Genomic DNA, 27,765 nt, shown 5'->3' with positions numbered 1-27,765 from the left:
TCGCTTCTCTACCCCCGATTCGATTTTCACGCATATCAAACCCACCCGTTTCGTCAATAACCGCGCTATTGTACGCGCGATTATTAATAGCGCGATATGAGCGCGGAGATATTGAGTAACGCCACACAACGAACGCGTTATTCTCATTTCCCGATGGTGACGTGCGCGTGACACGGGAAAACAAAATGTTGCCGACAAGCAATAGCGAAAAAAAAGTCACAGAAATATAATCTAACGTTGCAATTTTTAATTATTCATTATTGCACTAAGTTAAAAACATTATCGCGATAACAGCGGAAAGAAAATTAGGACGAGCGAGCAATTATTATTTTAAAAATAAAATAAAAAAATTAATTTAAATTAAAAATAAAATAAAATTAAAAATACCGCGGTGACGCAGCCGACTAAAGATAATTTTCGCTGTCGTGAAGCTGGCGGGATTGTCAGGCTCTGACAAGATGAAATCGAAGGACCCGGTCGGCGAAGGGCGCGAGAGAGCGGCGGTACTTAACAAAGGTGGTTGAGGCGGCGGAGGTGGGTTCGACAAATTGAACACCCGCGGCGAGACAATATAATTACGGGCCGTATGCTCTGTGGCGTGCCGGTACGATATGCGAGATACGTCACAGCGAAGCACGCAACGCCGATCCGATCCGTAGCGCGATTCGATATTGCCGGAACGTAACAGAGAAAGAGAGAAACCGCGGCTGGCTCATTAAACGCAGTTCCGGCGGCTGTTAATTGCGACCACAAAAATCCTGCATTTACGCATCGCGTTCATCTATTTCATTTCGAGTCCGTTGTACTTTTAATCTCCCGCGGAAAAAAAAAAAAAATAATAATTTATCGCCGGAAGATTTCTTCGCCACTGGTTCGCGGTATTAAACTTATATAACCTTAATTGATATGACTAAGCTTAATCTATAGACTGCCGGAAATTTCTGTTTGCTATTTATGCGGAATGACAGTTTAATTTTGACTCGAGCGTACGCTGGATACGCTGAAGAAAAAAAATAAATAATCTTGCGTACTGCTAATTTTGTAGAAAAAAAAAATTATATTTTAAATTCCGTTTTCACGTTTAATAACTTCCGTAATTATTATCGTAAAGCCGACGACGAATTATGCCGACGGTCTTCGCGCGACATTTTATATATTTTCGTGAAAGTCGCCGCGATGCCAGAGGTCTTTGAGAAAACGAACCGGCATGAAAGACGATTCGCGACGGAAAACCACGTGTTTATATATCGTTATGGAAAGTTTCGATGAGACCGTAGTCGCCAGACGAGACAACTCGTCAATATAAATCCTTTCCGCGATTAACTTGAAGCCACCGGCCGAGCCGTTCGGATTACGACACGCGAGATGAGATGCTGTGACGGCAATTTAAAGGACGACTCGCTGATACAGGCACAGGAAAGTGGGCACTTGAACGTTGAGAGATCTCCAGATTAGTTCGAGTTATATTCGCGATGAGGGAAAGAAAACAGTCCGCGCGAAGCGAGCAGCGAGATTAAAAAAAAAGGAATCTACGCGATCGTTTGATTTTCCGTTCCACTTTTTCATGGATGTACTGATGCAGCTAAAGTATCACGAAAGTTGACGAATATATCGAGCACTGACAATGAGCTTGTCGCAGACGTGAATTTCGTGCGCGCGCGTTTCGGTCAGCACCGGTTCTTCCGGTTAAAGCGAGGCAAAGGTGAAAGAGAAGCTCGTCGGCGATCGAATAGGAATGTCCGTGGGCCCTTCTCTTGGCACGTGAGGGATAAGAGTGCGCATAAACATAAGGAGCTACCACTATACTTACTTTCACCTAGTTTCACTCGCCAGCTGCAGAAATCGTACCGCAAATTTGTACCTTCTTTCGATCGAGCACCGAACGTTTATCCGATAAGAGATTCTCATTAAATTCAAAAGGATCGAGTCTTTCTAAATTAAAAAAAAAAAAAAAAAAAAAAAAAAGAGTCAGCTTCGGATTAAAATCTATACGTTCGAATTGACGCGATCGTAGATTTTATTCGTGCGCAAGATTAACATTCTCAATTTGAGGAATACCTTTCTCTCTGCGTAGAACCATTCTGAGCGCCCGATCCGGATTTGTATGCGTGATCGGAGAACGCCCGGGCGCGGCGGCAGATATCTCTCGTAATAAAGCGTTTATGTAGGATATCGCGCGGATCAATGGAAACTTTTGACCCTCTGACACAATTACTAAACCGCGGGTGTGTGGGTCCGTGCCCCGGCACGCGCTCACCGCTTGCACGTATACTTGCGGCCACGTGTCGCTACCTGTTGCTTGCGGTATCGCACGGTGATAAAACCGCGAGTCGGGCTCGTTCGCTGCAGCTGCGTTAGAAATTGAATGGCATCGTCGACGATTCGCGAGGCGTTACCTCGCTCGGGGAGCGAATCGCGCTAATAGGAACGAACGCGGCGATGCTTTCCGGAGCAAAGGAAGAAATCGCATATCGTATCGACGGCGCATTTGCATGAAAACTGCTGATTCCCCTGACCTTCGCGATCTATTTATAGCGTGATCTGCTGCGTGATGCACTTGTGCGGACGCTTACCTGGCTGCATCGCGCCAGGTACTGCCGCGATCTGACACGGCCGCGGCCCTTTTCCCCTTTTAGGGCCAGGAGAAAAGCTCGAGCAGTGAAATTTAAGATCGCGTAGGTGCTTGACTTTCGCGAAACGCCACACGTGCTTTTAGTCGAACGTAACAAAAGTCTTGGACACTTTCACAGAGTCGCAGCACGTAATATAAATTTATTACATATAGAAATTAATTTGTCTAATTGTGTTTGTCATTAGCATCTTTTTCTCTCTCTTTCTTTCTCTCTTTTTTTTTTTTTTTTTTTTTTAATTTTTTTTGTGAGAGTCGTATCGGCATTAGTAAGATACGCGTGTGGAGAAGCGCCACTTAAAATCGACCGAGGTTGGCACAACATCTGTTCCAGCATCGCGCTCCGACGATCATTAAATCTTCTTAATCGCTCGTCGCATTTAATAACCTCCGGAGTGCTGGACGATTCTTCGGTCTCGTCGCTACACCGGTTTATTAACTTCCCCCGCGAGAACCACGCGGGATTTCGTTCGTAAAGGAAGTATCCTAGAAGCTGTACTTTTTATTTATTAGCTTTTTATTGACAATATTAATAATATTCGTGCGACATTGTAAACTTGCAATGCTCTTTGACCTACAAGCCGAATTCTTTCGCGCATACGTTAATTAATTTAAGGGACCGCCGGCGACTTTTACCATGTGATCCGGCAAGAGTTTCGCTTAATGAACATTGCTGGCACGTAACATGTGCGCTCGCGCAAATATTAATTCCAACACGAGAGGAGGGTCAATCGGGAGTCGCGGTTGATTATTAAACGATCTCTATCGCTGCGTGGCGATTGACGATGTTTCGTATGCCGCGACGAAGGAATCCATTCATTACGGGCTATGCTTTTGCGCGCGTAGATGTGCTATTTTTAGAACCCAGTGGAAGAATGGGCGAGCGCGGCGCGTGAGAATACTGGTTTCGCGGCGCGGTCGAGAGTCCGACCCCGCGTTTGCTTCATCATCATCGCCGTCACGCGCATATATTTATACCGCGCGGAATGAAGGAAAAAAGAAAAAAAAAAAGAGAAATAACCGTGTGTAACGTAATACGCAGAAACAGGATCAATTAATATTTATGCGGACCCGACGAGCGAGCGAAGCGAGCGAGCTGAGCGGCGGGCCCTCGCCGCCGCCGCGCCGTATCGGGAATAATAAAAAAATCGGGCAGGGCAAACAAACGGTTATGAGGGAACCTGTTATATAAATGCGTCATCGGTTTATTTTGTTCTGGTGGTAGACAACGCTTCGCTCCGACGAGCATTCGCGGCACGCACCAGGATACACGTTCCTATTCCGAATCGTGCTCGTCTATTTTTACACTCGCCCAGATGTATTTATAGCCGATATCAAGCTCGCGCGACGTTTTCTTAGAACGTTATTATCTTTTTCTTGGGAGGCCACGGATGCGTAATTGCCCACCGAGGGTGGAAGAGTAAAAATTTCTACGCTCGAGTTGCGCGACTTCGCGGGGGAGAGGTTGTCGAAAATCGCTGCACGGCTCGCTGATAACGCTACGTTTATTGGCAAGAATCCTCCGCGCGAATTAAATGCAGCCCGTCGTCTGACTTTCGTTATCAACGCGCGTGCTGCCCGAATCTGCCGCGGTCTTATGGGTTCGATACCGACGACTGTTTCAAATAATTTCGCGAACAAAGGCAGAGCTAGACAAAGTCGAGGTACGACATTTCATTACGGACAGATAGGTATAAAATATCATAGTGCGTGGATAACACTCGAATGCATTGAAACATAACGCGCTTAATAGCGCACTTAATGACCGTTCGTCGATTTGAAATCACTCGTGTACGTACACAGGGTCCACTTTCCTGCAAAGTGTCCGCGCAAAAAAAAAGAAAAAAAAAAAAGTCTAGTCTCCGGAGCGACGGTTCGACTTCGACTTCGCCTTAGGGCGAGTCGTCTTAAGTAACGATGATGCACCCGGTTTCAGGCTAAAATATACTCAATTAACTCTTAATTGGCCGGCACCAATTATGGATCCCATGCGAACGCGTATTCATTTGGTCAACGAGAATGTATGGCCCGCCGACGATATGTCCCTTTTCTTACAGTCCCTCCGTGATTATTGCGTCGCGTAGACGAAGAAACTTTTTCAAGCGCGCTTCTGCATTCGTTGCTTAATTATTTTTTGTAGCACGAGGAATACTCTATCGCTCGAAAGCGATCGCGTGGAAGATCAGGTAGATAAAATGCAAAAGAGCGGACAATGTACGCGAGCAAAATGGAAATTGTCGCGGCTGACAAATACGTCGCGATGGTCGATTCGTCGGTGTACCGTTTCGAGATCGGCAATCTTTGCCGTGGCGAAATTATAATCGAGAGCCCGGTGAGACACGAGCGTGCCGGCGTGTTTCTCGAGAAGCCGATGCAAGGTTAAACTAGATTCCTGGTCGTCGTCGCTTCCGCGTTCGCAATAATGAGATCAGTCCAGCTGTCACCTTTCTCGCCGAGAGTAACCATTCGCATGGACTTTTAATAATCCTTCGCGTAAAGAACGCGTTGAAAAAGAAAGTTCCCGATCCGGCAAAACTAATGAGCACCCAACTGTAGGAAAAGCTTTGTTCGTTTATTTCGAGCATCTTGTATACGTCGTATAATACGACCCGCGACGCATCTCGCTCTTTCGCGAACAGAGTTTACAAAGAAAATTTGCAACAGTTATTTTATAGCTAGTTTATTACTTGGCATCGGTATCCCCGACGGTGCTCTCGCGTGAGAAACCTTTCATTTCGTAATCGGTCAAGCACACTATTCTTCACAGTGAGTGTACCGTCTCCCTATCAATTTCGAATATTTTCTCTGTTACGGACGAGCAAAGGAAGCGAAAGCGATAAATACTTTTCAGCGATTCTGTAGCCTCGTTCCAGGAATAGATAACGGTTTCAGTCGATCTACGTAATGTCCATTGCAAAATCGATCGTAACCGTGCCTCGGACTATAAATCATCGCGTCTTTACGCAATTACCCAACAAAGTTACGCGCCGCAAAATTTTTTTCTTCGTAATTAGCCGAACAATCGACGAACGATTACAATTGCTTTCTTGTTGCATCTCGATGCCTGCGAGGCGCGGCGTATTAACTTGCTTGGGGAGGCGAAAGTATGCTCGACGCCGACGCTACCGTGTCGAGTTTCATTATCCGCCAAGTTCTAAAGAGCAACTAAATACCCTTGTAAACCGACCAAGTATGCACGACAATTTGCGCCACCTTGATTTCGCGGGGCGATCTTAATTAGTTGATTATGTTTCGTCCGAGCGATGTTTGTCGACTTTATGAAATCTTCAGAGTAACCCGAGACGCTTTTCAGACGCTGCGGCGTAAAGTGCGTGCGGTTTTAACGAGTCGAGACAGCTTACAATTGCTTTAATTTCTCGTCACCCGAGCTCGGCCGTGCATTTAAGTTTAACACTCTAAATATAATATCAACCGTCGTTAATAAGTCGTATAATAAATCGACGGTGACACGGATAATCTATCAACGTCGTCGTCACCGCGTTGAATAAGATTATCGTACATTTTTTTTTTTTGATCGATCATTAAGCACGTTAATAGAAAACTGCTCAGACGAGGAAGTGTTTCGCCTTCCGAACATTACATATGTCGCGCGATAAATTAACGTCTCGTTTCGATTCATTGAGACGACAATACGAACGGACAGATGACCGCGTCGTAATAGCGAACAAAGGAGTGATTATAATTAATATTTTACCCGTGCGGTAACAGTATCCCGAATGCGGCACGAAAGCGTTGCGATGACAGTTGAACATTTCCATGCGTGCGGTTTAATTACAGATAAATCATCTAAATAGGAACAACGATATGCGGCATAAATATGCAATTTTTCTCGAGCGCATAAATGCGGCTTCGTGACAAATTACGTGAAATTGTTCACTCTCGAGTAATATTTTAATTTTTTTTTTTTTTTTTCTTTTTTTTTTGCGAGACAATAATTATCTTTGGAATTTTTTAAGATTTAAAGAATAATGGTAAAATAATCTGTTTTTTTTTAAATCTATTTTTTGACTCTGAATTTTAAACTTAATAAGTCAAATAGTACATTTAATATAAAATATTAATCCCATTAAATATTGCAATATTTTTGTATCCTAATCCATCTATAAATTAAATTTTTCTTTATATCGTATGTGTGCGGTACGATGCTCGGAATCAAACTTGAGATCTGACTACGAGTCAACTGCGGTACTCGTATGGAGCCACGTTATCTCTATACGACGGACGCTTTAAATATTTGATATTTTAATTTGAAGCGAGACGCTGTCTCGATAGTGCAAGCGTTATAGAAATGATAAAGACCGATATCGCGCTCCATTTTACGCGTACAAAAGTGAATTACCAATCGCGAACGGGACGACGCCGCTCAACGTGGTCCACGGGACGCGCCGCGCGGGATGCTGTGGCAAACGAGCGGCGAGAAGTACCGGAGGTGTTGCATTATTATTGACGGAGGAGGACCGGCCGAGTATTAAATACGCCGGTCGTATCGAGATGTACGAATCGCGTTCGTCGCGGCGTTTGTTCAGCTTGCGCGTCGCCGTCTCGTTCGTGTACATTCAAGGATATCGTCACGGCGCTACACGGCTTACGCGGCTTACTAACTACATGTGTTTATCGCCGGCTATATTTAGCCCGGGCTATTACTTCGCCGAGCACGACCGACGCGAGCGAGCGAGCGAGAAACCGGCGAGCGGGTCGAGAATTCATGGCGCGGCAGGCAGCGCGCCAGCATCAACAGCCCAGCCAGCCTGTAACATTATGGTCGCGTTCCCATGGCGGTATATCCCCGTCCCCGTGCCGCGAGATATCCCGTACGATCGCCCTAACCGTTCTTCCATAGGGCCATCGCTACCCCGGTCCTACAGCTGCCGCCGTCGCACGATCATCACGACGCCTCGCACAAAAGACCCGCTTATCTCCGCCGCTATTCCGTCGCTTACTCGCGAAAGCATAACCGATCAGGCGCGGCTGCAATTTCTCGTGCAATTATTTATCGCCGAAATAGCATTCCGAAGTAACCGTAAAAGAATTTTTCCCTCCTCGCGTTGTCGTTCGTCGTCCGACGGAACCCGCGCCGGGCAGCTGGCGGAATCGTCGTTTCGTTCTTAACGCGGGATCGCTAAATGCTTGGACAAAATTGCAAATACTTGGAATAGTTTCGGCGAAATGTTAAACGCTGAAATATGTATTATTTCGACGTGCGAAACGAGTCGAGTGAGTTGCGGAATTCCGTTTTGATAACGCGGCGTTGTGGGGAAAAGGAAAAAAAAAAAGAAAAAAAAATAAGAGATGTGCCTCGATACCGCCGTATGATCGCGCACCTGTTATCGTCGAGAGAATTACTCAACGGATCTCTCGTTGGGAGACGCAAATAACTTGCGACGCAAAACTTTCTAGAGTCCACTTTCCTCGGACCGTGGCCTCGTGGACGGCGGAGTCGCCCCGATGTGCGGAATCTCCGTAATTCCGAAAGTCCCACACGTGTACTCGGGCGAGAAAACCATCGCCGGGATATCGGTCACCGAAATATAATACATTAATATACATAAATACATGTTTTTTCTTTTTCTATTAATACTCGGCCGGAAGAAGAGCCATCGAAAGAGATACCGTTTCGCTAAAATAAACCGCGACGTTAACGCGATTTATTCCAGTTCCTTTTATCGAAATTATATTTCTGCGAGCTTCTCGCGGGGATTTAGTTCAGACTATTATACATTTTTCGTTAATCAGGTTTATTTATCGCGTAACCTTTGGCAACTTATCGGCGTTGGGACGGCTAGATATATTCGCCGGATCTATCTTGATGGTGTCGATAATTTTGCAAGACGTTGGAACAACGATCGGGCGATGCTTGGAAGACGGCGGTGATAACGACGAAAGACTTTGCTTTTGCGGAATCGTCAGTTTCCTGTGTGGCAAAGGTCACGATCAACGGGGCATGGCAGTGAATCGTGGCATGTTTCGAGGTCAGGTCTTTAGGAGGAACTTCTGCGAGAAACACGTTTAATCCCGTACCGGATTTAGAAAATTGAGACGGATCGAATTAGAAACTGATGATTGACGGAGAGCTCGAATCGCACCGAATCGACCGAGCTATGAAATTCGTCAAGTTCGTGCAGGTTTAAAAGTCGGTCGTCCGTAATATCGTCCGAAATTAAGTGAACTTAAAGTCGAAAGGAAATTAATCAATTCGAATGAGACTTCGACGCTCTAGACAATTTTGAAACACGACTCTTTGGCTGCGTTACGCGACATTGCGTAATTTAGAACCGGCGATTTATCCGGCACGGTACGACCGCTCGGTGGATTGACACGTTGATCGTCCCGAAAGGATGCAAAGCCGTTCGTCATCTAATAAAAGAGGATTTCCTCGACTGTTTTTTCGAGCAATCGTTGCACAACCAGACACAATCGGCCGGTGAATAAAACCGGCTCGCAGTGCCGGGGAGAGAGATAAAAAGAGAGAGGAAGAGAACTCTCGAGTCTTAAGCTCCCTCAAGGTGGTCTCGTCTAAATATAGCCGAGTAGAAGCCGAGAATAACCCCGCGCCGAGCCAACAATGATCAAAACTCACCTCGCCAGCGTCTCTTTTATGAACTAGGATAACCATCTCGGCCGGCGGATCCGTTTTGTCCGCCGGTTCTTCTGCCATCGTCCTTTTACCCAATGAAAAGATAAACAGGGAGATAAACAAACAGAACAGAATGATCGTTCGAATGCAGCCTGCATAATGAGAAGGCTGGAATAACGTATCCCGAAATGCAGTCGCGCTCGCACGTAGCCTTGTTCAGCTCGAAAAACAAAACTTCGAGATGAACATTGTAAAAACGAACGTCGGTAGCTATTTTATCCTCACGGGAATTTGTAACTTTGAGCGTTAATTTAAGAAATTGAAATTGCGAGATTATTGCGGCGAAGAAAGGCACGATTGATTAAGTCGGTCGGTCGGTCGGAAAAAATAAATAAAATAAAAGCGTAATCTTGAAAGAATTGCGTTGATGCCAATGTTTAGATTTGTCACTTCGTGTCCCAGATAAGTTACTTACGCGCCGTTTCGTTCACGCACGTGGGCAATTTTTTTTTTTTTTTTTTTTTCTGCGAGAGGCGGCTAAAAGACGGCAGATTGTCACGTTCGGTATGTGAAATGCGCGGGAGGACACGGGCCATTGCCCTGAGACGTTACGGTAACGAAGCCTTCTACTTGCTCGTTGAAAAGTCCACGTGAAATCATATTTCTAAAATTAGTGCCTCGCCCACGAACTAGGCTAACCGACTCGAGCGTATCGGGTCAGTTTCGCCTATCGAAGATGCCGATCCCACTGAGCGCGAAGAGGAAAAGAAAAAAGAAAAAACCTCCGCGAAGTCTAGATTTCGATAAATAAACCTGACCCGCTTTAGCTCTCTTTTCTATTCGTGGCTCGCGAGAACAAATCCGTACGCCGGTTTTCTCCTTTCAGCCGACGACGATGCTGTTGCGGGAAAACTGGTCGCCGGCACGTAGGACAGCGGCATGCGAGCCTACGTAAGATCAATTTTTTTTTTTTTTCCTTTTTTTTTATAAATATAAACGTGAAAATTGCCGACGCGTAAATTAAAGAAGGAGAGCCTACCGAAAACGTTGAAACACTTGCTCTCAATGGGACTTTTTTTTTTTCTCTCTCGATTCGCTCTTGATTCACATAACGTCGTCGGGGCGTCGTTTAAGTTAGGCCAAGGGCTACCCCACCAGAAACTGATTGCTAATGAAAAATCAACGACGTGCGCGAACGTGTTACATTATATTTACCGCGATTGTATCGCTGAAAGGCATTATTACATCCCGGATTCTTGGATGAAGAAGAATGGGCGGTCGGCGGGGCGCGTACTCGACGAGGATGAAAGGGAGGCCCGTGAGGCGGCACGGCGGTGGTCGCTAAAGAAGAACTGACCCTCACGACTGTCACGTTTAATTTATATGTTAATGAGGAGTGCATGTCACATTTCAGCCGCGCTGTGCACCTCTCTGGATGCGGGAGCGCGCGCGGGAAGACTTCGCCCCGTTCATTCCACTCTTCTCCTTCTCCGCCTTCTTCATCTGCTTCTTTCTCTTCCCCTTTCTTCTTCTCCACCTCGTCTTCCTGGCCTCCTTCGCCTTTGGGTTTATATTTAACCGTGCCACACACCATGGCAACCCGACGCAGTCAACTTCGCCGCATTACTCCTGGTGCATCTCCATCCCTTTCCTTCCCCCCCTTTCCCTCCCTTCGTCTCAGTTCGGCGTGTCCTCCCCCCGGTCTCCCTCCTTCCTTTTTCTTTCCCTTCGCGGCGGTCCGTTTTTATTTTATTTTATTTTATTTTTTTTTTCTTTTCTTTTTCCCTTCGCAACTACACTCGTTTTCGTTGTGCCGATGAAGAAGGCGAATACGCGTTACAACGCGGTGGTGCCCGGTCGCTTTCAAAGATAAGGCGGGATCTTTGTTGAATTTATGAGCCACGTAATTAAATCATGTGTCAATGCGTTGAACGTATTTAATTGTGTTTTCGTAAAATTTTACAGCAGTTAAAATACGGTCTTTATTTAAAAAGAAGGTGCAAAGACTTGACTGTTATCCGAGGTCTTATCGCTTTTCCGCGACGCCGATTGATTCTCGCGGTCGCACCTCGGCAAAGAAATGCGGGAATTATGTCGTCGAAGTCACGCTTGGGCCTCACGACTTTTGCGTATCTCGTCTCTCGCAGTTTAACGCGTTACAAAAAATAAAATTTATACGCCAAATATTATGTTTAATTTCCACCGATTTTCTGGTTGCAGAAATGCTCGGATTACAAGGCTTCGAAGGTGAAGACCTTCGTGAGGACCGAGCCGCCGGACACGCAGGTAACTAAATCGGTGATCGCCCTGTTACTGCACTATGGATGGAACAAGTTCACGATTGTAACCGAGAGCGCTTGGTCGACGGTCGCCCGTTCACTTCAGGAACAGGCGACCGAGAACAATCTTACCGTGAACCATTACAGGACCGTCGAAGACCGACACACGTGTTGCGAGGACAGGCTACCATGTTGTCAAGTCAACGTGTGGTTTCAGTTGATACAGGAAACGAAGAACATGACTCGCAGTAAGTCTGTATTTTTTTTTTAATTTGGCTCGGCTTTTTTTTTTAGTTTGCCTTGCCCGTATAACACTTGCCGTAATTTTCTTTATTTTATTGGCGAAATATATTTTTCATTAATTTATTTCTTTCAGTTTACATCTTCCTGGGCACGGCGATGTCACTGATAGACATGATGAATTCAATGCAAGGTCAAAGGCTTCTAGATAACGGAGAGTATATGGTAATACACGTGGACATGATGACATATTCACAACGTGAAGCACAGAAATATTTGTGGAGTGAGTGAATCTAGCAAATCTTATCAAATATTGTGTTTATGTCGTGAACAGTAGCGCCGATAAGCCGATTGCGTAATTTTATGCTATTTATAATGTATAAGCACAGCGTTACAAGACTGTAATCCTTTACTGAATTTAAAACAAAGTTATTTATGCATATATTTTTTTTATAATAAACTTAAAGGTATTATAAATTCAATGCAACACAACACGTTTATTTTAATATTATAACGTACAATAATCTATTATTTTTAGAACCGGAGCACTTTAATCATCTGAAAAATTGTCTGGAGCCGAAAGATTTTTTAAAGAGGGCACGTTCATTAATGGTCGTTGTGTCAACGCCACCGACGCAGAATTACGAAGAATTTACTAAAAAAGTCCGATATTATAATATCATCGAACCTTTTAACTTCCCCGTTCCTGAACTTTTGAGAAAATTTGAAAAGGTATTTCTAGACACTAAATTAATTGTAATTGCCAAGGTACACAATTTCTGTTACACATTTAATCTTTTTTTCTTTTCTTTTTCTTTTTTTAGTACGTGTCTATTTATGCTGCATATCTCTACGATTCTGTCAAGCTGTACGCGAGAGCTTTGGATCAGCTAATACGAGATTATCCGGATCTTTCTATTGAAGAATTGGCCAAGAATGGCACTCTTATAACTGACATGATTCTCAAAAATCGTACATATCAAAGTAAGTATAATAACGTTCGACAGATGTAATCTATATTGATTGGATTAATCTGAAGTGGTTTTACGATTTAACACTCGACATAGTTGTCGATAAAAAGAAAATGCAATTAAATCGATAATATTTAAGTGGATCTCTGCTTTTTTTGTAAATATTGAAGAACATAGATATATAGATACCTTTATTAAAATATATTTTGATGGTTGATAAGGTGTGAGCGGCGCAACCATTAAGCTGGATCCATCTGGAGACTCGGAAGGAAATTTCTCAGTGCTCGCTCTAAAGAAAGAACCATTTACTATTCAAAATTTTTCTTGCGACTATCAGATGATGCCTGTAGGTCAATTTCAGCAAGGCGAAACTCTAGTGAGTGAGTTATTTATAGCGTTCGCAAAATTTTTACGGCAAATTAGAAATATAAAAGATGGTCGTTCAATATTTAAATAATAGTGTCATAGAGATTAAAAAAATGCCACAATAAAATTTGAACGAATATGACATAATTGTATAACGCAGGTTTACAAGTCTTGGCCAGGTGCTATGGATTGGCCTGGTAAAAATAAGCCGGAGGCAGAACCTGGTTGCGGTTTTCTCAATGAACACTGTCCGAAAGATGACACGCATCTTCGCAGTATCATTGTCGCTGCAGCACTGGCTGTTTTACTGTTTTGTGCTACGGTGATCACTATGAGCATATATAGAAGATGGAAGATTGAACAGGAGATAGAAGGATTGCTTTGGAAAATTGATCCGAATGAGATACATGGTTATCCTCATCTTGATAATATGATGTCTTCCCCTAGTAAGGTAAATAGCCTGAAAAATAAATACCCCGTCTTTCTTAATTTCTTAATGCGCAAAATATAATTAAATAGATAGATAGATGGATATATTATATCATTCCGTTACAGTTAAGTTTGGTTAGTGCAATGTCCTACGAGTCAAGATGCGGCGGCCAAGTGTTTGCGCAAACTGGACATTATCACGGTGTTATGGTACGAATAAAGGAGCTAAAATTCTCGAAGAAAAAAGACATTTCACGGGACGTTATGAAGGAGATGCGCATTCTCCGTGAAATTAGACATGGTAATCTCAACTCTTTCATCGGAGCGTGCGTGGAGCCGATGAGGATATTGTTAATTACCGACTATTGTGCCAAAGGAAGTCTTTATGTACGTCATAGCGTAATCACGGTGACATCCTGCTATTATTCATAGTATAGTATATTATGTAGAAGAACAATATATTATCATGCATAAATTAAAATTATATATATATAGCGTAAATGCACTCGATTTGAAAAAAATTAAATAAGAAAAAAAAAGACGGCAAAAATCAAATATATTTATATGAATATGGTTTGTATATTTTTCAGGACATTATTGAAAATGAAGATATAAAATTAGATGATATGTTCATTGCATCGTTAATTCACGATCTCATTAAAGTAAGTATTTTGCGAATTGGATTAGAAATTAAATTATATTACAATTAGTAATACTGTTTTATTTACCAGGGTATGCTGTATATTCACGAGTCGTCTTTACTAGTCTGTCATGGTAATCTGAAGTCTTCTAATTGCGTTGTGACCTCACGTTGGGTACTCCAAGTCTCTGATTTTGGTCTTCATGATATGCGTCACTGTGCCGAATCTGACAGCATCGGTGAACATCAGTATTATCGAAGTATGCATTTTAAATATATTTATATTTTTTATTGTTTTAATAATTATTTTGACTAAATTATTTTATTGCAGGCTTATTTTGGAAAGCTCCTGAATTATTAAGAAATCCACATGCTCCCATTAAAGGCACTCAAGCAGGAGATATTTATTCTTTCGCTATTATTTTGTATGAAATTCTTGGGCGAAAAGGACCGTATGGAAACATAAATCTGGAACCCAAAGGTAAAATTATTAACAAGAGTGTAATAAAGAAATATTATAAATATGATTATATATTAATCTACATTTAATATTTAATTAAATATAACTTATGACAGAAATCATAGACCGAGTGAAAAGATTCCCGGAAGATGGCGAACCGCCATTTAGACCCAACTTAAACATACTTTCGGAGTCGAAAGCAAATTGTGCCGATTACGTCGTTAGCACTATTATGGATTGCTGGGCGGAAAGTCCAGAGCTTAGGCCAGACTTCAAAATGATAAGGACCCGATTAAAGAAAATGAAAGCTGGATGGCATCGAAATATAATGGATCAAATGATGAATATGATGGAGAAATATGCGAGCAATCTCGAAGATTTAGTTACTGAGCGTACAGGACTTCTTTTAGATGAAAAAAAGAAAACTGAAGACCTGCTTCATAGAATGCTACCTAAGTAAGTTTTTCCAAGATGACGTATTTATTAATTAAAAATAGTGCAACCATAAACTATGTTATTTGCATTTAGGCCTGTCGCAAATTGTTTAACAAATGGTATTGGAGTAGAACCAGAAGCTTTTGATTTAGTTACTATATACTTTAGCGATATTGTTGGTTTCACCGCAATGTCAGCGGAAAGTACACCATTTCAGGTATATATTTATAATATATAATTTTATAAGTAATAAAATAAGAATTTTTTTTTATGCAATCGATAATTATGACAACAGGTTGTAAATTTCTTGAACGATCTGTATACATTATTTGATCGTATAATCAGAGGATATGAAGTATATAAAGTAGAAACGATCGGAGATGCCTACATGGTTGTAAGTAACATTTTTACGTAATTATGAAACACAATTTTTTAATGTTCAATTCTCTTTAACTTTCTTTAACTTTTTTTTAGGTTTCTGGTCTTCCAATAAGAAATGGAGATCAGCATGCTGGACAAATAGCATCAATGTCGTTAGAATTACTTAACGCTGTTAAGCATCATACAATACCACATCGACCTCAAGAAACTCTCAAGTTACGTATTGGCATTCATACTGGTAAGAAGATATATGTATATACATACTATATGCATGTACACACATGTATATGACTATATTCATATATGCATACATGCATTACCATATTACTTAGTGATAATGTGACTCACAGGTCCTGTAGTAGCAGGCGTTGTTGGTTTAACAATGCCTAGATATTGTTTATTCGGGGACACTGTCAATACTGCTTCTCGTATGGAATCTACCGGAGAACCATTACGAATACATATCAGTAAGCAATGCAAAGAGGCGCTAGATAAGATCGGAGGTTATAAGATCGAAGATCGAGGTTTCGTTGAAATGAAAGGAAAAGGAACAGTGAAAACATACTGGCTTACGGGAGCTACTGTAACGCATAGAAAGAATACAGAGGTTTGTAAGAAAGTTTTAAAATATAAGTATATATGAATTAAATATGAAAACATGAATAATAAGGACATAATAATTTAATAATAAATCTGAGGGGCGGTCCTATGTGAAAATTCACTAACAGCATTCAGATTGAGTGAGAAATATATTATTAAATTTTAATAGAAAAAAAAAATATATATATATATATTTATTTTACGTTATGATTATTTTGTTAAATAGATCAAGTTTTTATATTTTTACAGAATTCTAATGGGGATGAAAATCTTCCACCATTATTCTGTAGACCGCGAAAGAGCCCAAAATTAAATCCGGATTCACGATACGCATCGTTGCTAGATGGATTAGGCGCGGGTAGCCGTAGGCATTCAAGCGTACCATATCCAACAGCGGACGATTCTTCTTCGCAATGTGGTGGCTCTAGTCCAGTTCCACGACCATTACACGGTCGTAAATTTGAAAGATCTCCCCTATCTCTGACTGAAAGCGTTTCAAAGACCACATTGGATAATATTTCAGTACAGGACGAAGAAGAGCAACAAAGACGTTTAAATATTAAATCAGTCGATGATCTGTTCATAAGTACAGGGCCAAAACTTAGGAAAAATGCACGTGCCTTATCTACCATCGCATCTTCGTCATCGAGCGATTATCCATCTCAGACAGTCATACGCGGATCCCGTTCACTCGACCCACTTCCTACCGATATATATAACAAGCGATTCGAATCATCAAATTTCTGGAAGGAGAACGAATGCACGCGAATCAATTCAAAAACAGAAATTTCTGAGAAAATGTTAAATAATAATTATTCTAATGGCAATGTGATAATGATGTCTCACACTGATAATCCTCCAAATGAAGCAGATCCACTGTTAGGTGACGACAGTGTAGACAAAAGAGAAATACGGGAGAAACGTTCGCGCTCGCTAGATCAGGTGGTACCTGCATCTAGTATGGACAGTGTACCTGATAAAAAGTCTTCTGCGCGAAAATTGTTAGAAATGCCAGCCGTTTCAACTATTATACAGATGTTCAATGGTAATGGATTGCGCAATAGTAACGTCTCTTTAAGAAGAGGAATATTAGCAGGGTATGATAAACAAAATGAACGTGAAAGTGTGGTCTAGTACGCATTCAAGAAATTTTTTTTTCTTTTTTTTAAGTGACGAACTGCACAATAAGAATCACGTGTAAAAAAAAAAAACTATGCACTGTCAGATGCATAATTATGTGAAACATTATTTACGAATCATAAACATGATTTATTGTTGCCATCTTTTTTTCTAGCGTAAATACGTGCAATTTATATGTATATGAAAGTTACCGAATATAATGTATATAATTTTATTTTAATATTTAAGTATTTAACTCTTGTACTAAAGTGTGTGCATTGAGGCAATGTAAAAACAATTTTTACACGATGCAGGACTGCTGTTCTGTTCTCTTCTCTTTGTTAAGGTTTTTAATTCGAGTATGTAACAGCAAACTATTTTATAAAAATCATGACCAAAGTACCACGAACACTTAGTTCACACGACAATTCATTTCATTTAATAGTAAAAAAGAAAGTAAGATGACATCGCGTATAGTCGATGTCAGAATGTTATTTTATAGGTAACTTTTATAGTTTTATTTTTACGTGAAACAAAACAATAGTAATAACAAAAATCTGCAGTAAATATAAAATAGATAAGGACTGTATTTAAATTCGGATCGATGATCAAAATCTATAGGAAATGACACATTTTATTCCTATTGTGTGTTTAATATCAATCGATGTAATTGAAATATATGCAGTAATTCTATAAAAATTACCTAATGAAAACTTGCTCGAGCATTCCAATGTCGACTATACATACACGCGTGCAAAATCAAATAAAGCACATGAATGTATAAGACGTGTATATATAATACATATATTAAAACATATACATATCTCTTTGTAAGTCTATATTTGTTTATTGAAGGAAATAAATTGTCCGTATGGCTGTGAGAAATAAACTAAACTAGATTACACTTAAGGTGCTTAGTAATATATCACGTTGTCAACTGTATATAACTGAATAATAATATATCAATGTAAAGATAATATGTAAATTAAAAGAATTATTATCTTCTATAAGAAAAAAATTAAAGAGTTTTTAACTGTATCTTCGTTAACGTTCAATGAAATTTTATTTCATAAACAGATTTATTTGCAACATGTAATATTCACATATCTTAATTGAAATCTTTATATTTACACATTATATATACATAAATTATTACAATCACATGTCTTTATGACTAGTGAACTAACAGCAAAGTAAATTAATCCTGGCCTTTAAGAAATTTTGACATGAAATCAGTTGGCTTCTTTTCCCATGTTTCTTTCCAGTAATACATAACTGCCCCTTTAGTTTTCCATGAATTAGCTACCTCCTGCAACTCCATTTGACCCTGTTGAATTATATATAACTTTTGTATTAAATTTTATATTTTTATTTTCAGATAAAGTACTTAAAATCTTGGAAAATGCTATGCTATGATATTAAAATAATATAGAAATTCACTATTTTTTTAACAGATGTTACTGCTGCTAAAAATTACTCAAAGGAGGACGAAATATATTTATATAAAAGACTTTTATTCTTACCCTTATAATTAGTTTGTCTATAATTCGTAAATCAGACACGTGAGCATGGCGTTTAAACTCTTCACGTATTTTCTGCTTGCAGTCCACTTTATTTTTCGGAATATCGTAAGTCTGTACTGTAAAGGAAAGGTAAAATTACAAGTTTTAATATGCACTGTGCCAAATAAATTAATTAGTTTTACTGTAGAACTTGCTGCGTGTAACGTACAATCTGTGACGTAATTGCACGCAATAAAACAAATTATTCGTTTAATATATAAAATAATTAAGGAACGGAAAAGAAAATGCATTTTAAGATTAGGCAACAGAGCTTATAAACGTTTGCAATTTGTAATACATTGTGCTACGTACATAACAGTGGTATTTGACGGATCCACGTTTTATACAACGTGAGCACTTTACGCCGAGCGTCTTCCTGATTAACAGAAAGAATTGGCTTTACTTGGCGAATGACGGTCGAGGTTTTGCTGGCCATTTTGATCCGTTCTGTTAACGTTAACCCCACGTCACCCCACGTACGGGTCGTACAGTTCGTTGCGTAGCCGGCTAGTCGGAAGAGAAATAAAGACTAGTATATGCTCGATAATTCTGTATTTTATTCCAGATTACCGCTCCGATTATTCCGAGCAGAAGCGCTATTGAGCGCGCGTACTGCCCTCGTGTGTTCGCTTTCGTATACTATAGTGTGCACCAGAGAGCCCAACTCGGAATCGCGGCTTCCACGCGTACAGATACACAGGCTTGTCCGTGTGAAGCCAGCGCTTCGGCTGCCGTCGGATAGAAAAAAAAGGCCAGAGCTATACACTGTCTGTCGCCGGCAATTATCGCAGATCCGCGAAGACTTCTCTCGCTCCGAATATTTTATAATTTAATATATAAAAATTTTTTAAGTAGTACGAAGTCAGAGTTGCCAAACTGTGTATGGTCAGACATTTTCAAGATGTAAGTAGTAAGACTCAACGACAAGTCAAGTATTATTAAATTATAAAATCATTAAAAAATCTTTTTATTTTACTGTTAAGTTTATATGTCCGCTCTCATCTTATAACTCGGCGATGTTACCGAGAAGCGGATCTGCGATAACTGCCGGTGACGCCGCGAAAGAATAGGACAGACAGTGTTATAGCCTTGGCCTTTTCTTCTATCCGACGGCAGCCGAAACGCTGGCTTCACACGGATGAGCCTCTGTATCCGTACGCGTGGAAGCCGCGATAACGAGTTAAGCTCTCTGCATGGAACCTTTATATTTAGATCCTCCAGAAAATACTTTTCGAAAATGAAATACAGCTGGATAACATTTTTCTTTCCCTCTTTATACTTGTCTCAAACGAGCAATAATCACAATACTATTCGATCTTGACGTCAAATAATTGTCTCTTGAATATTCTGTAAAGTAAATTATTGTTAATAATTGATATATTAATCACATTTAATAAAATTGAAGAGGAAAAGTCAGCACAATGCTAAGAGTACGTTGACAATGTGTCTTTAAATAATGTTTAATAATATTTAATTAAAAATTATATTAAAAATTTCTTTAGAAAATAATATTAAAAAACATTAATTCTCCTAGGCATCATCAATAAAATGTGTGGTATATAGCAGAGAGTAATTTCAATATATTTCACATTTTTAAACTTTAACTAGACATATGATAAGATTATATAACATGTAAGTATATATAGAAACAATTAACAATAATAAAATTAAGTTATTTGTATTATAAATATCGTAACACATCTGGTCTAATTAATGCGATAATGTGATAAATTATTTTTCTGATTGATTACATATATAATAAATAAATATTACATAAATAAATTAATTGTACATTCGAAAATTACAAATCGACACATCTCGTCAGTATGTCGCTTATACATATATGCGAGTTGTATGTACACAAAGATTAATTAAGTAAACTCTTAGTTGAATATTCAGCATTCTGTAAAACTGTAAAATTTGCTGTATCTTTCGAATGCACACATTTGTGATGGTTCGTTATAAATATAATACATTTTAATAGTTAGCTTATTTAGTGTTTATAATTTTTCTAAAATATTAATATGGTAATACATTTAAATATTAATATCTCGCAGCACATCAGCAGAAAGTTCATATTTTTCAGGGATTGCCAAAACTATTAAATAAAACATTTAACAATATTAAAAGTTATAAAGATAATATTAACAATTATTTTTTGAACAATGATAGAAATATGACATTATGGTAATAGTTATTTACTACCATACTATCATAACAGGTGGTCGTATTAAAGATGTAAAATGTTATATTCGTGCTTTTCCATCAAGAATTAGTAAAAAAAAAAAATTAAAAAAAAATTAAAAAACAAAGTGCATCTATGTCCAAAATTTTTTATTAATTGGTATTTGAGAAGACTACCTTTATCGTAAATTTTGTAGGAAAATCTTGACGATCACGCGGCATCAAACTTAAGATGCTAGTTAAAAGTTGTAATTTAAGATCATTTGTCGATCTTTATATTTAATGTGAAACATCCAAGATTTGTTCCACTATATTTTTAATGACATCAAAATGTATCACATTGATATAATAATATTTGTGTGCCATGTACTAATCTGGCATACCATGAAAATTTTCCATTCGCATAGACTTGTAACGATCAAAGGCTTAAGAACAATAATCGTATGAGGTTATTCTAAACAGATCTCTGTTAGAACTATCCCATAAATCTATTGTTAATAGATTATTAATTTATAGATTTTAATCAACATATACCATGTTTTGTGTAAATTAAGAGTTTGTTCACACTTGGTCACTTAAACGTCAACTACCATTTTCTTATGAATATCTGTATTGCCAACTACCTGAAACATATATTTAAAAAATGTGTAATATTTTGTGTATTGTATAAGAGTTGAATGCACATGATGTATAGCAATACTAACAGAACAAAATTCTTCAAAACTAATCCTGCCATCCTCATCTTTATCAGCAAACAGTATTGTTTTATCAACAATTTGCTGTAATTGTGTATCTTTCAGATTACTGCCTACCATCATTTTTAGCACTTGGAAAAGCTCTCCATTACTTATATAACCGTCATTATCCATATCGTAAATTCTAAATGCAAATCGCAATTTGCTCTCCTTGTCCCCCTACAAATCAGAATTATTCATAATTGTTTGCACAGAAAAAAAAATAATTATTTGTATAAAAAGATTACCTTAACACTGAACTGGGACACTCCATGAATAAACTCTTTAAAATCTACCTCTCCATTGCCATCTGCATCAAATATATCAATAACACGTTGTACCAAAGGATTTTGTTGTAATTCAGGTAAAGACATAAACTCATCAATGCTGAGAGCTCCACTGTTATCCAAGTCTAATTTTCGAAATCTTTTTCCCAATCTTCTGATTTCGTCTACATCAACTAAGAACAAAATTATATTTATTAATTATAAAATTATTCATTAATGCTAAACCAATTTTGGCAAACTTTATTATTAGCATTTTAATTTCTAACATTATAAATTATACATATAATGCATTTTACTAAGAATGCAATAAGCCTTTCTAAAATAAAACTGTTTTCTTTGGATTTGACGAAGAGACAAGGTTACTTAAAAATACTTGCAGTAACTAAACATAAATAAAGTATTCTCAACTTACAGTTTGAACATAGTTCCATAGGCAGCGAACTTTCGTTACCCTGCAAGATAAATGACTTTTAAAACATATTTGTTGCTTGAAGACGGATCGCATGGAAAATAACTGTCGTTATAAATAAAAATCGTTCCGAAAATCATTTTCATGCAGGAGTCAGGGGTTAACGGAAAGATGCGGGATAACATCGAGACCGTGATGGGAATCGTGCTGACTCGTATGCCCGCGTGATGCGTTCGATTACCATTTCGAAAGCTTCGCGAATTTGTCGCTAAGATCTTCTCAAATAACACTGTATTTTTCGAAAAGTCTAAAGAAACTTGAGCACAGTCGCCATAAAGAGAAGCTCTAGCAGCGTATCGACGTTTTGCTCCTTTTTCTTCCAAGTATGTTCCTGTCAGCTGCAACGGGTCCGCTATTTTGGTTCGGTCTCGGAAAGTGTGTTCTCAGGCTCTGTTTCTGTAAAGAAATCGAGAACGGAAATTCCTCTGATTGGTTAGACTTACCTCTCGATCAGCAAACCAATCAGCTAATTCCGTCCTTTCTTTCTCTACGTGGTCTACACTCTACAACTCTACACTATTCTACGTCCGTGTTAGCCGCTGTCAGCTGCTGTCATTTTGTAAATACGATGGCGGTCCCTTCAGTTTCGCTGAATACGCGAAATAAAAAGCATTTTTTAGGTGTACCGGCACCTTTGGGATATGTTGCTGGTGTTGGTAGAGGGTAAGTCTCAACTCAGCACATATCGATTACTAATATTTCTCTATAACATTAATTACAACGTATTGTAACGATCGGTGATATCTGTAATTAACCTCGTTCTCGCTTAAACAGTGCAACAGGATTTACAACACGGTCTGATATCGGTCCAGCTCGAGACGCCAATGACGTTTCGTAAGTAATTTGAACAATTGTACAGATGAAAATTTCGGGCTTGTAAGTTTTACAATTATTTATTCTGAATGCAGTGACGACAGGCATGCCCCACCTACAAAACGTACGAAAAAGAAAGAAGAAGAGGAAGAGGACGAAGAGGACTTGAACGATTCAAATTACGATGAATTTTCGGGATATGGAGGCTCCCTTTTTAGTAAGGTAAGCGCGTGTGTCTGTATATGAATGTACTCTTTATATCAGCGCTCGGAATTAGTAGCTTAGTTTGGTGGATTTTTTATTATCTCCGCCTTCGGTCTTTTACTATCGCTCGAAGCTCGACGGCCGGCTGCCGATCGCCCGGGAGATGCTTTAACTCGGAAGCGTTCCTATGTATATTCACGCTGGAATTATACACTTTAATAAATAATTAATAAATTTCTTTTCCTAATTAATAACTCATATAATTACGTACATATTTCTAATTTCTTATTATCATTTTTATTATTTTTATTAAATTACTGTGTGGCCGAGTTTCAAACATATAAAAATGTATTTTAATATATATAATTTTATATGTTTGAAACTCGGCTACACAGTAAAATAATTATTAATTAAGAAAAAGAATTTTATTAATTATTTAACAAAGTGTATGATTCTAACGTGAATATAAATAGGAACGCTCCTAAGTTAAAGCGTCTCGCGGGCGATCGTCAGCCGGCCGTCGATCTTCGAGCGATAGTGGGGGATCAAAGGCGGAGACGATCGGAAATCGGCCGAACTGAGCTACTAATTCCGAGCGCTGAATTATATAGCTAATGTTCTTATCTACTTTAGGATCCTTATGATAAAGATGATGAAGAAGCAGATGCAATTTATGAAGCTATCGACAAACGAATGGATGAAAAACGCAAGGAATATCGTGAAAAACGTCTCAGGGAAGAATTGGAGCGTTATCGTCAGGAACGTCCTAAAATTCAACAGCAATTCTCTGATTTAAAAAGAGAATTAGTTAATGTTACAGAGGACGAGTGGAAAAACGTTCCCGAAGTAGGAGATGCTAGAAATCGCAAACAACGTAATCCACGAGCAGAAAAATTCACTCCATTGCCAGATTCTGTATTGGCGAGAAATTTAGGAGGCGAAACATCTAATAGTATTGATCCATCCAGTGGTTTGGCTTCTATGATGCCAGGTGTAGCAACACCTGGCATGTTGACTCCCACAGGAGATCTTGATCTTCGAAAAATTGGCCAAGCTAGAAACACATTGATGAACGTTAAATTAAATCAGGTTTCTGATTCTGTAGAAGGTCAAACTGTAGTTGATCCAAAAGGATATCTTACAGATTTACAGAGTATGATACCTACTTACGGTGGCGACATAAAGTAAGTACGATTTGTATGTATTTTTTAATGTCTATTAATAAATATTTAATTAAATTTTTATTTTAGTGATATTAAAAAAGCCAGATTATTATTAAAATCTGTCAGAGAGACTAATCCTAACCATCCTCCTGGCTGGATTGCATCTGCACGTTTAGAAGAAGTAACTGGAAAAGTGCAAGCGGCGAGAAACTTAATAATGAAGGGATGCGAAGTAAATCCCACTTCTGAAGATCTGTGGTTGGAGGCTGCAAGACTTCAGCCACCAGACACGGCAAAAGCAGTGATAGCGCAATCAGTTAGTCAGATTCCGACGTCTGTCAGAATTTGGATAAAGGCTGCAGATTTGGAAACGGAAGTAAAAGCAAAGCGAAAAGTGTATCGAAAGGCGCTGGAACATATCCCTAACTCAGTCAGATTATGGAAAGCAGCTGTTGAGTTGGAGGAGCCTGAGGACGCGCGTATCTTGCTTAGCCGTGCCGTTGAATGTTGTTCCACAAGTGTGGATTTATGGCTCGCTCTCGCTAGATTGGAGACTTATGATAATGCGAGAAAAGTTTTAAATAAAGCAAGAGAAAATATTCCAACTGATAGACAAATTTGGACTACCGCTGCCAAATTAGAAGAAGCAAATGGCAATAAACACATGGTGGAAAAGATCATTGAACGTGCGATATCTTCATTGAGTGCAAATGGAGTGGAGATCAATAGGGAACATTGGTTTAAGGAAGCTATGGAAGCTGAAAAAGCGGGAGCGGTACATTGTTGTCAAGTTATCGTTAAAGCCATTATTAGTTTCGGAGTAGAAGAAGAGGACCGAAAACATACTTGGATGGAAGATGCAGAAACTGTAAGGCCTTTTGCACTTTTATTATGTTATTATATTAAATTTAATTATATTAAATTTTTTATTATATTAAAAAATGACTGAGGACAACGATTAATCGTCATACTAAAAAATATATCGTTTGCAGTGTGCTCAACAAGGAGCCTTGGAATGTGCCAGAGCGGTTTATGCATATGCATTAATGACATTTCCTAGTAAAAAGTCAATTTGGTTGCGCGCCGCTTATTTCGAAAAGACGTATGGTACGCGGGAATCGTTGGAAACTTTATTACAAAGAGCAGTTGCTCATTGTCCTAAAAGCGAAGTACTATGGTTAATGGGCGCTAAATCAAAATGGCTTGCTGTAAGTAAATTCGCAATTTCTTAATTATATTTTATGTTATTTCCTGAATTTCTTTTTATTTAATTTTAATTTTGTTTTAGGGTGATGTACCGGCAGCTAGAGGTATTTTGTCTCTTGCGTTTCAAGCTAATCCAAATTCCGAAGAAATTTGGCTGGCAGCGGTAAAGCTCGAGTCTGAAAACTCAGAATACGAAAGAGCGCGACGTTTATTGGCAAAAGCCAGAGCATCTGCTCCAACGCCTAGAGTAATGATGAAAAGCGCTAAATTGGAGTGGGCTCTTAATAATCTTGACGCAGCATTACATTTATTGAAGGAAGCTCTCGAAGCCTTTGACGACTTTCCGAAACTATGGTTAATGAAAGGACAAATTGAGGAACAACAGGGTCAATTAGACAAAGCAATAGATACATATAATCAAGCGGTAAATAATTTTTCTTCAAATTGCAAATAAAGATAAATATTATTTTTCTTTTTATATGTATTTATTACAGATTAAGAAATGTCCAAACTCGATACCGTTATGGTGTCTGCTGGCACGATTGGAGCATAAGAAAAATCAAGTAACTAAAGCACGATCGGTTCTGGAAAAAGCCAGACTTAAAAATCCTAAAAATGCAGAATTATGGTTGGAAGCTATACGCAATGAATTAAAAAGTGGTGGCGCACGAGATATGGCAAATACATTAATGGCTAAAGCATTACAAGAATGTCCAACATCTGGTTTACTCTGGGCAGAGGCAATTTTTATGGAACCGCGACCTTTACGAAAAACTAAAAGCATCGACGCTACTAAAAAATGTGAACACGATCCACACGTTCTTCTAGCAGTATCGAAGTAAGTTTTTTTTAAAGTTTATTCAAAATATAAAAATCTAAAATTACTGCATTTATAAATATTTCATGTATTTTTTTTTTAATTATAGATTGTTTTGGTGCGAACACAAGATTTCAAAGTGTAGAGATTGGTTTAATAGGACGGTAAAAATAGATCCAGATTTAGGAGACGCGTGGGCATATTTTTATAAATTTGAATTACTAAATGGAACCGAAGAGCAGCAAGAAGATGTAAAAAAGAGATGTATTGCTGCGGAACCTCATCATGGTGAAAATTGGTGCAAAGTTTCCAAGAACATAGCGAATTGGTGTTTGAATGTAGATCAGATATTAATATTAGTTGCAAAAGAGTTACCTATTCCTATATAAAATAAAACCTAACCGTGAATTGATTAATTCATTTAACTAGATTTAAATTAAGATGTATTATTAAAAAATAAGATGCCTAAATTGACGTATGTTAACTTTTATCGCTACCTCAATAAACTCAATTTATCGGTGGCAGTCTATTTCCATCAGTACCTCGAATTTCGCGTAGTATAATTTATATGCCGCGCATTTTTTTTAATGCTGCGAGAAAGCAATCGTGACGCCACCGTCGCCGACTGAATTTGAGGTACTGATCAGTGGTCGCAGATTTCAGACGGGCAACACACGCACACTAGGCACAATGCCGTGTCCGTGTGTGCCCGTAGCGCCTGCCTCGGACGCAGAGAGTCGAACTCGGAATCGCGGCTTCCACGCGTACAGATATAGAGACTCGTCCGTGTGAAGCCAGCGTTTCGGCTGCCGTCGGATAGAAAAAAAGGCCAGAACTATACACTGTCCTACTCTTTCGCGGCGTCGCCGGCAGTTATCACAGATTCGCTTCACACTAACATCGCCGAGTTATAAGATGAGAGCAGAAATATAAACTTAACAGTAAAATAAAAAGATTTTATAATGATTTTATAATTAAATACGCGTAATTGCGGAGCGATTAACGACGCGTCCGCACCCACGAGGCTCCGCAACTAGACCGACTGTCAGAGATTTCGGCGCGTACAGAGAAAGATTTCGATTGCGAACGAGTATAAATTTATTTAGAATTTTTGCCGATATGTGTATCGGTGAAACGCGCTTTAATGCGCGTAGCTATTATGCGATAACTCAATCTCACGTT

The 27,765-nt window shown here is 39.2% G+C and overlaps 4 protein-coding genes across 4 annotated transcripts in view; 2 read left to right on the top strand and 2 right to left on the bottom strand.

The window, feature by feature from the left end:
- LOC139104566 (receptor-type guanylate cyclase Gyc76C) overlaps window positions 1–18,182 on the top strand; it is a 30,892-nt gene extending 12,710 nt beyond the window's left edge. The window contains exons 5-20 of the mRNA XM_070660115.1: window positions 11,445–11,751; window positions 11,880–12,026; window positions 12,282–12,475; window positions 12,568–12,727; window positions 12,936–13,090; window positions 13,241–13,531; window positions 13,636–13,896; window positions 14,100–14,171; window positions 14,241–14,409; window positions 14,481–14,630; window positions 14,726–15,065; window positions 15,138–15,261; window positions 15,340–15,438; window positions 15,519–15,663; window positions 15,776–16,032; window positions 16,275–18,182. Coding sequence (XP_070516216.1) covers window positions 11,445–11,751; window positions 11,880–12,026; window positions 12,282–12,475; window positions 12,568–12,727; window positions 12,936–13,090; window positions 13,241–13,531; window positions 13,636–13,896; window positions 14,100–14,171; window positions 14,241–14,409; window positions 14,481–14,630; window positions 14,726–15,065; window positions 15,138–15,261; window positions 15,340–15,438; window positions 15,519–15,663; window positions 15,776–16,032; window positions 16,275–17,159 — 3,756 coding nt within the window. The 3' untranslated portion in view covers window positions 17,160–18,182. The remainder of the gene's footprint in view (window positions 1–11,444; window positions 11,752–11,879; window positions 12,027–12,281; window positions 12,476–12,567; window positions 12,728–12,935; window positions 13,091–13,240; window positions 13,532–13,635; window positions 13,897–14,099; window positions 14,172–14,240; window positions 14,410–14,480; window positions 14,631–14,725; window positions 15,066–15,137; window positions 15,262–15,339; window positions 15,439–15,518; window positions 15,664–15,775; window positions 16,033–16,274) is intronic.
- Window positions 18,183–18,252: 70 nt separating this feature from the next.
- Window positions 18,253–19,468, bottom strand: Nd-b14 (NADH dehydrogenase (ubiquinone) B14 subunit). Its single transcript, XM_070660118.1, has 3 exons — window positions 19,019–19,468; window positions 18,668–18,783; window positions 18,253–18,471 (listed from the first exon to the last, which is right to left on the bottom strand). The coding sequence occupies exons 1-3, from the start codon at window positions 19,140–19,142 to the stop codon at window positions 18,343–18,345; spliced, it is 369 nt and encodes a 122-aa protein (XP_070516219.1). The 5' UTR covers window positions 19,143–19,468; the 3' UTR covers window positions 18,253–18,342.
- A 796-nt stretch (window positions 19,469–20,264) lies between these two features.
- Window positions 20,265–22,701, bottom strand: LOC139104568 (calcineurin subunit B type 2). The gene is made up of 5 exons (XM_070660117.1): window positions 22,562–22,701; window positions 22,324–22,363; window positions 21,873–22,084; window positions 21,595–21,804; window positions 20,265–21,513 (listed from the first exon to the last, which is right to left on the bottom strand). Exons 1-5 carry the CDS (start codon window positions 22,562–22,564, stop codon window positions 21,466–21,468), a joined length of 513 nt encoding a protein of 170 aa, XP_070516218.1. The 5' UTR covers window positions 22,565–22,701; the 3' UTR covers window positions 20,265–21,465.
- Window positions 22,702–22,704: 3 nt separating this feature from the next.
- Prp6 (pre-mRNA processing factor 6) lies at window positions 22,705–27,104 on the top strand. Its single transcript, XM_070660116.1, has 9 exons — window positions 22,705–23,043; window positions 23,155–23,214; window positions 23,289–23,415; window positions 24,031–24,581; window positions 24,648–25,428; window positions 25,553–25,768; window positions 25,849–26,190; window positions 26,261–26,604; window positions 26,693–27,104. The coding sequence occupies exons 1-9, from the start codon at window positions 22,706–22,708 to the stop codon at window positions 26,970–26,972; spliced, it is 3,039 nt and encodes a 1,012-aa protein (XP_070516217.1). The 5' UTR covers window position 22,705; the 3' UTR covers window positions 26,973–27,104.
- Window positions 27,105–27,765: the final 661 nt, after the last annotated feature.

This window comes from Cardiocondyla obscurior, linkage group LG08, assembly GCF_019399895.1.
Source record: "Cardiocondyla obscurior isolate alpha-2009 linkage group LG08, Cobs3.1, whole genome shotgun sequence".
NCBI lineage: Eukaryota > Metazoa > Arthropoda > Insecta > Hymenoptera > Formicidae > Cardiocondyla > Cardiocondyla obscurior.
Note: the sequence above shows the minus strand (reverse complement) of the source record. Positions and strands in the feature narration are given on the sequence as shown.

What these genes read in the sequence shown, in the direction of transcription:
- Nd-b14 (XM_070660118.1), bottom strand. Translation starts at nt 19,142, where the DNA reads ATGGCCAGCAAAACCTCGACCGTCATTCGCCAAGTAAAGCCAATTCTT. An exon ending in CCGTCAAATACCACTGTTAT is followed by an intron (nt 18,784 to 19,018) that starts GTACGTAGCACA and finishes TTTCCTTTACAG; the next exon opens with TACAGACTTACGATATTCCG. An exon ending in TAGACAAACTAATTATAAGG is followed by an intron (nt 18,472 to 18,667) that starts GTAAGAATAAAA and finishes ATAATTCAACAG; the next exon opens with GGTCAAATGGAGTTGCAGGA.
- LOC139104568 (XM_070660117.1), bottom strand. An exon ending in TATGGAACTATGTTCAAACT is followed by an intron (nt 22,085 to 22,323) that starts GTAAGTTGAGAA and finishes TTTTGTTCTTAG; the next exon opens with TTGATGTAGACGAAATCAGA. An exon ending in GTTTTGAAGAATTTTGTTCT is followed by an intron (nt 21,514 to 21,594) that starts GTTAGTATTGCT and finishes TATATGTTTCAG; the next exon opens with GTAGTTGGCAATACAGATAT.
- Prp6 (XM_070660116.1), top strand. Translation starts at nt 22,706, where the DNA reads ATGTTCCTGTCAGCTGCAACGGGTCCGCTATTTTGGTTCGGTCTCGGA. An exon ending in GTTGCTGGTGTTGGTAGAGG is followed by an intron (nt 23,044 to 23,154) that starts GTAAGTCTCAAC and finishes TCGCTTAAACAG; the next exon opens with TGCAACAGGATTTACAACAC. An exon ending in CTAAATCAAAATGGCTTGCT is followed by an intron (nt 25,769 to 25,848) that starts GTAAGTAAATTC and finishes ATTTTGTTTTAG; the next exon opens with GGTGATGTACCGGCAGCTAG.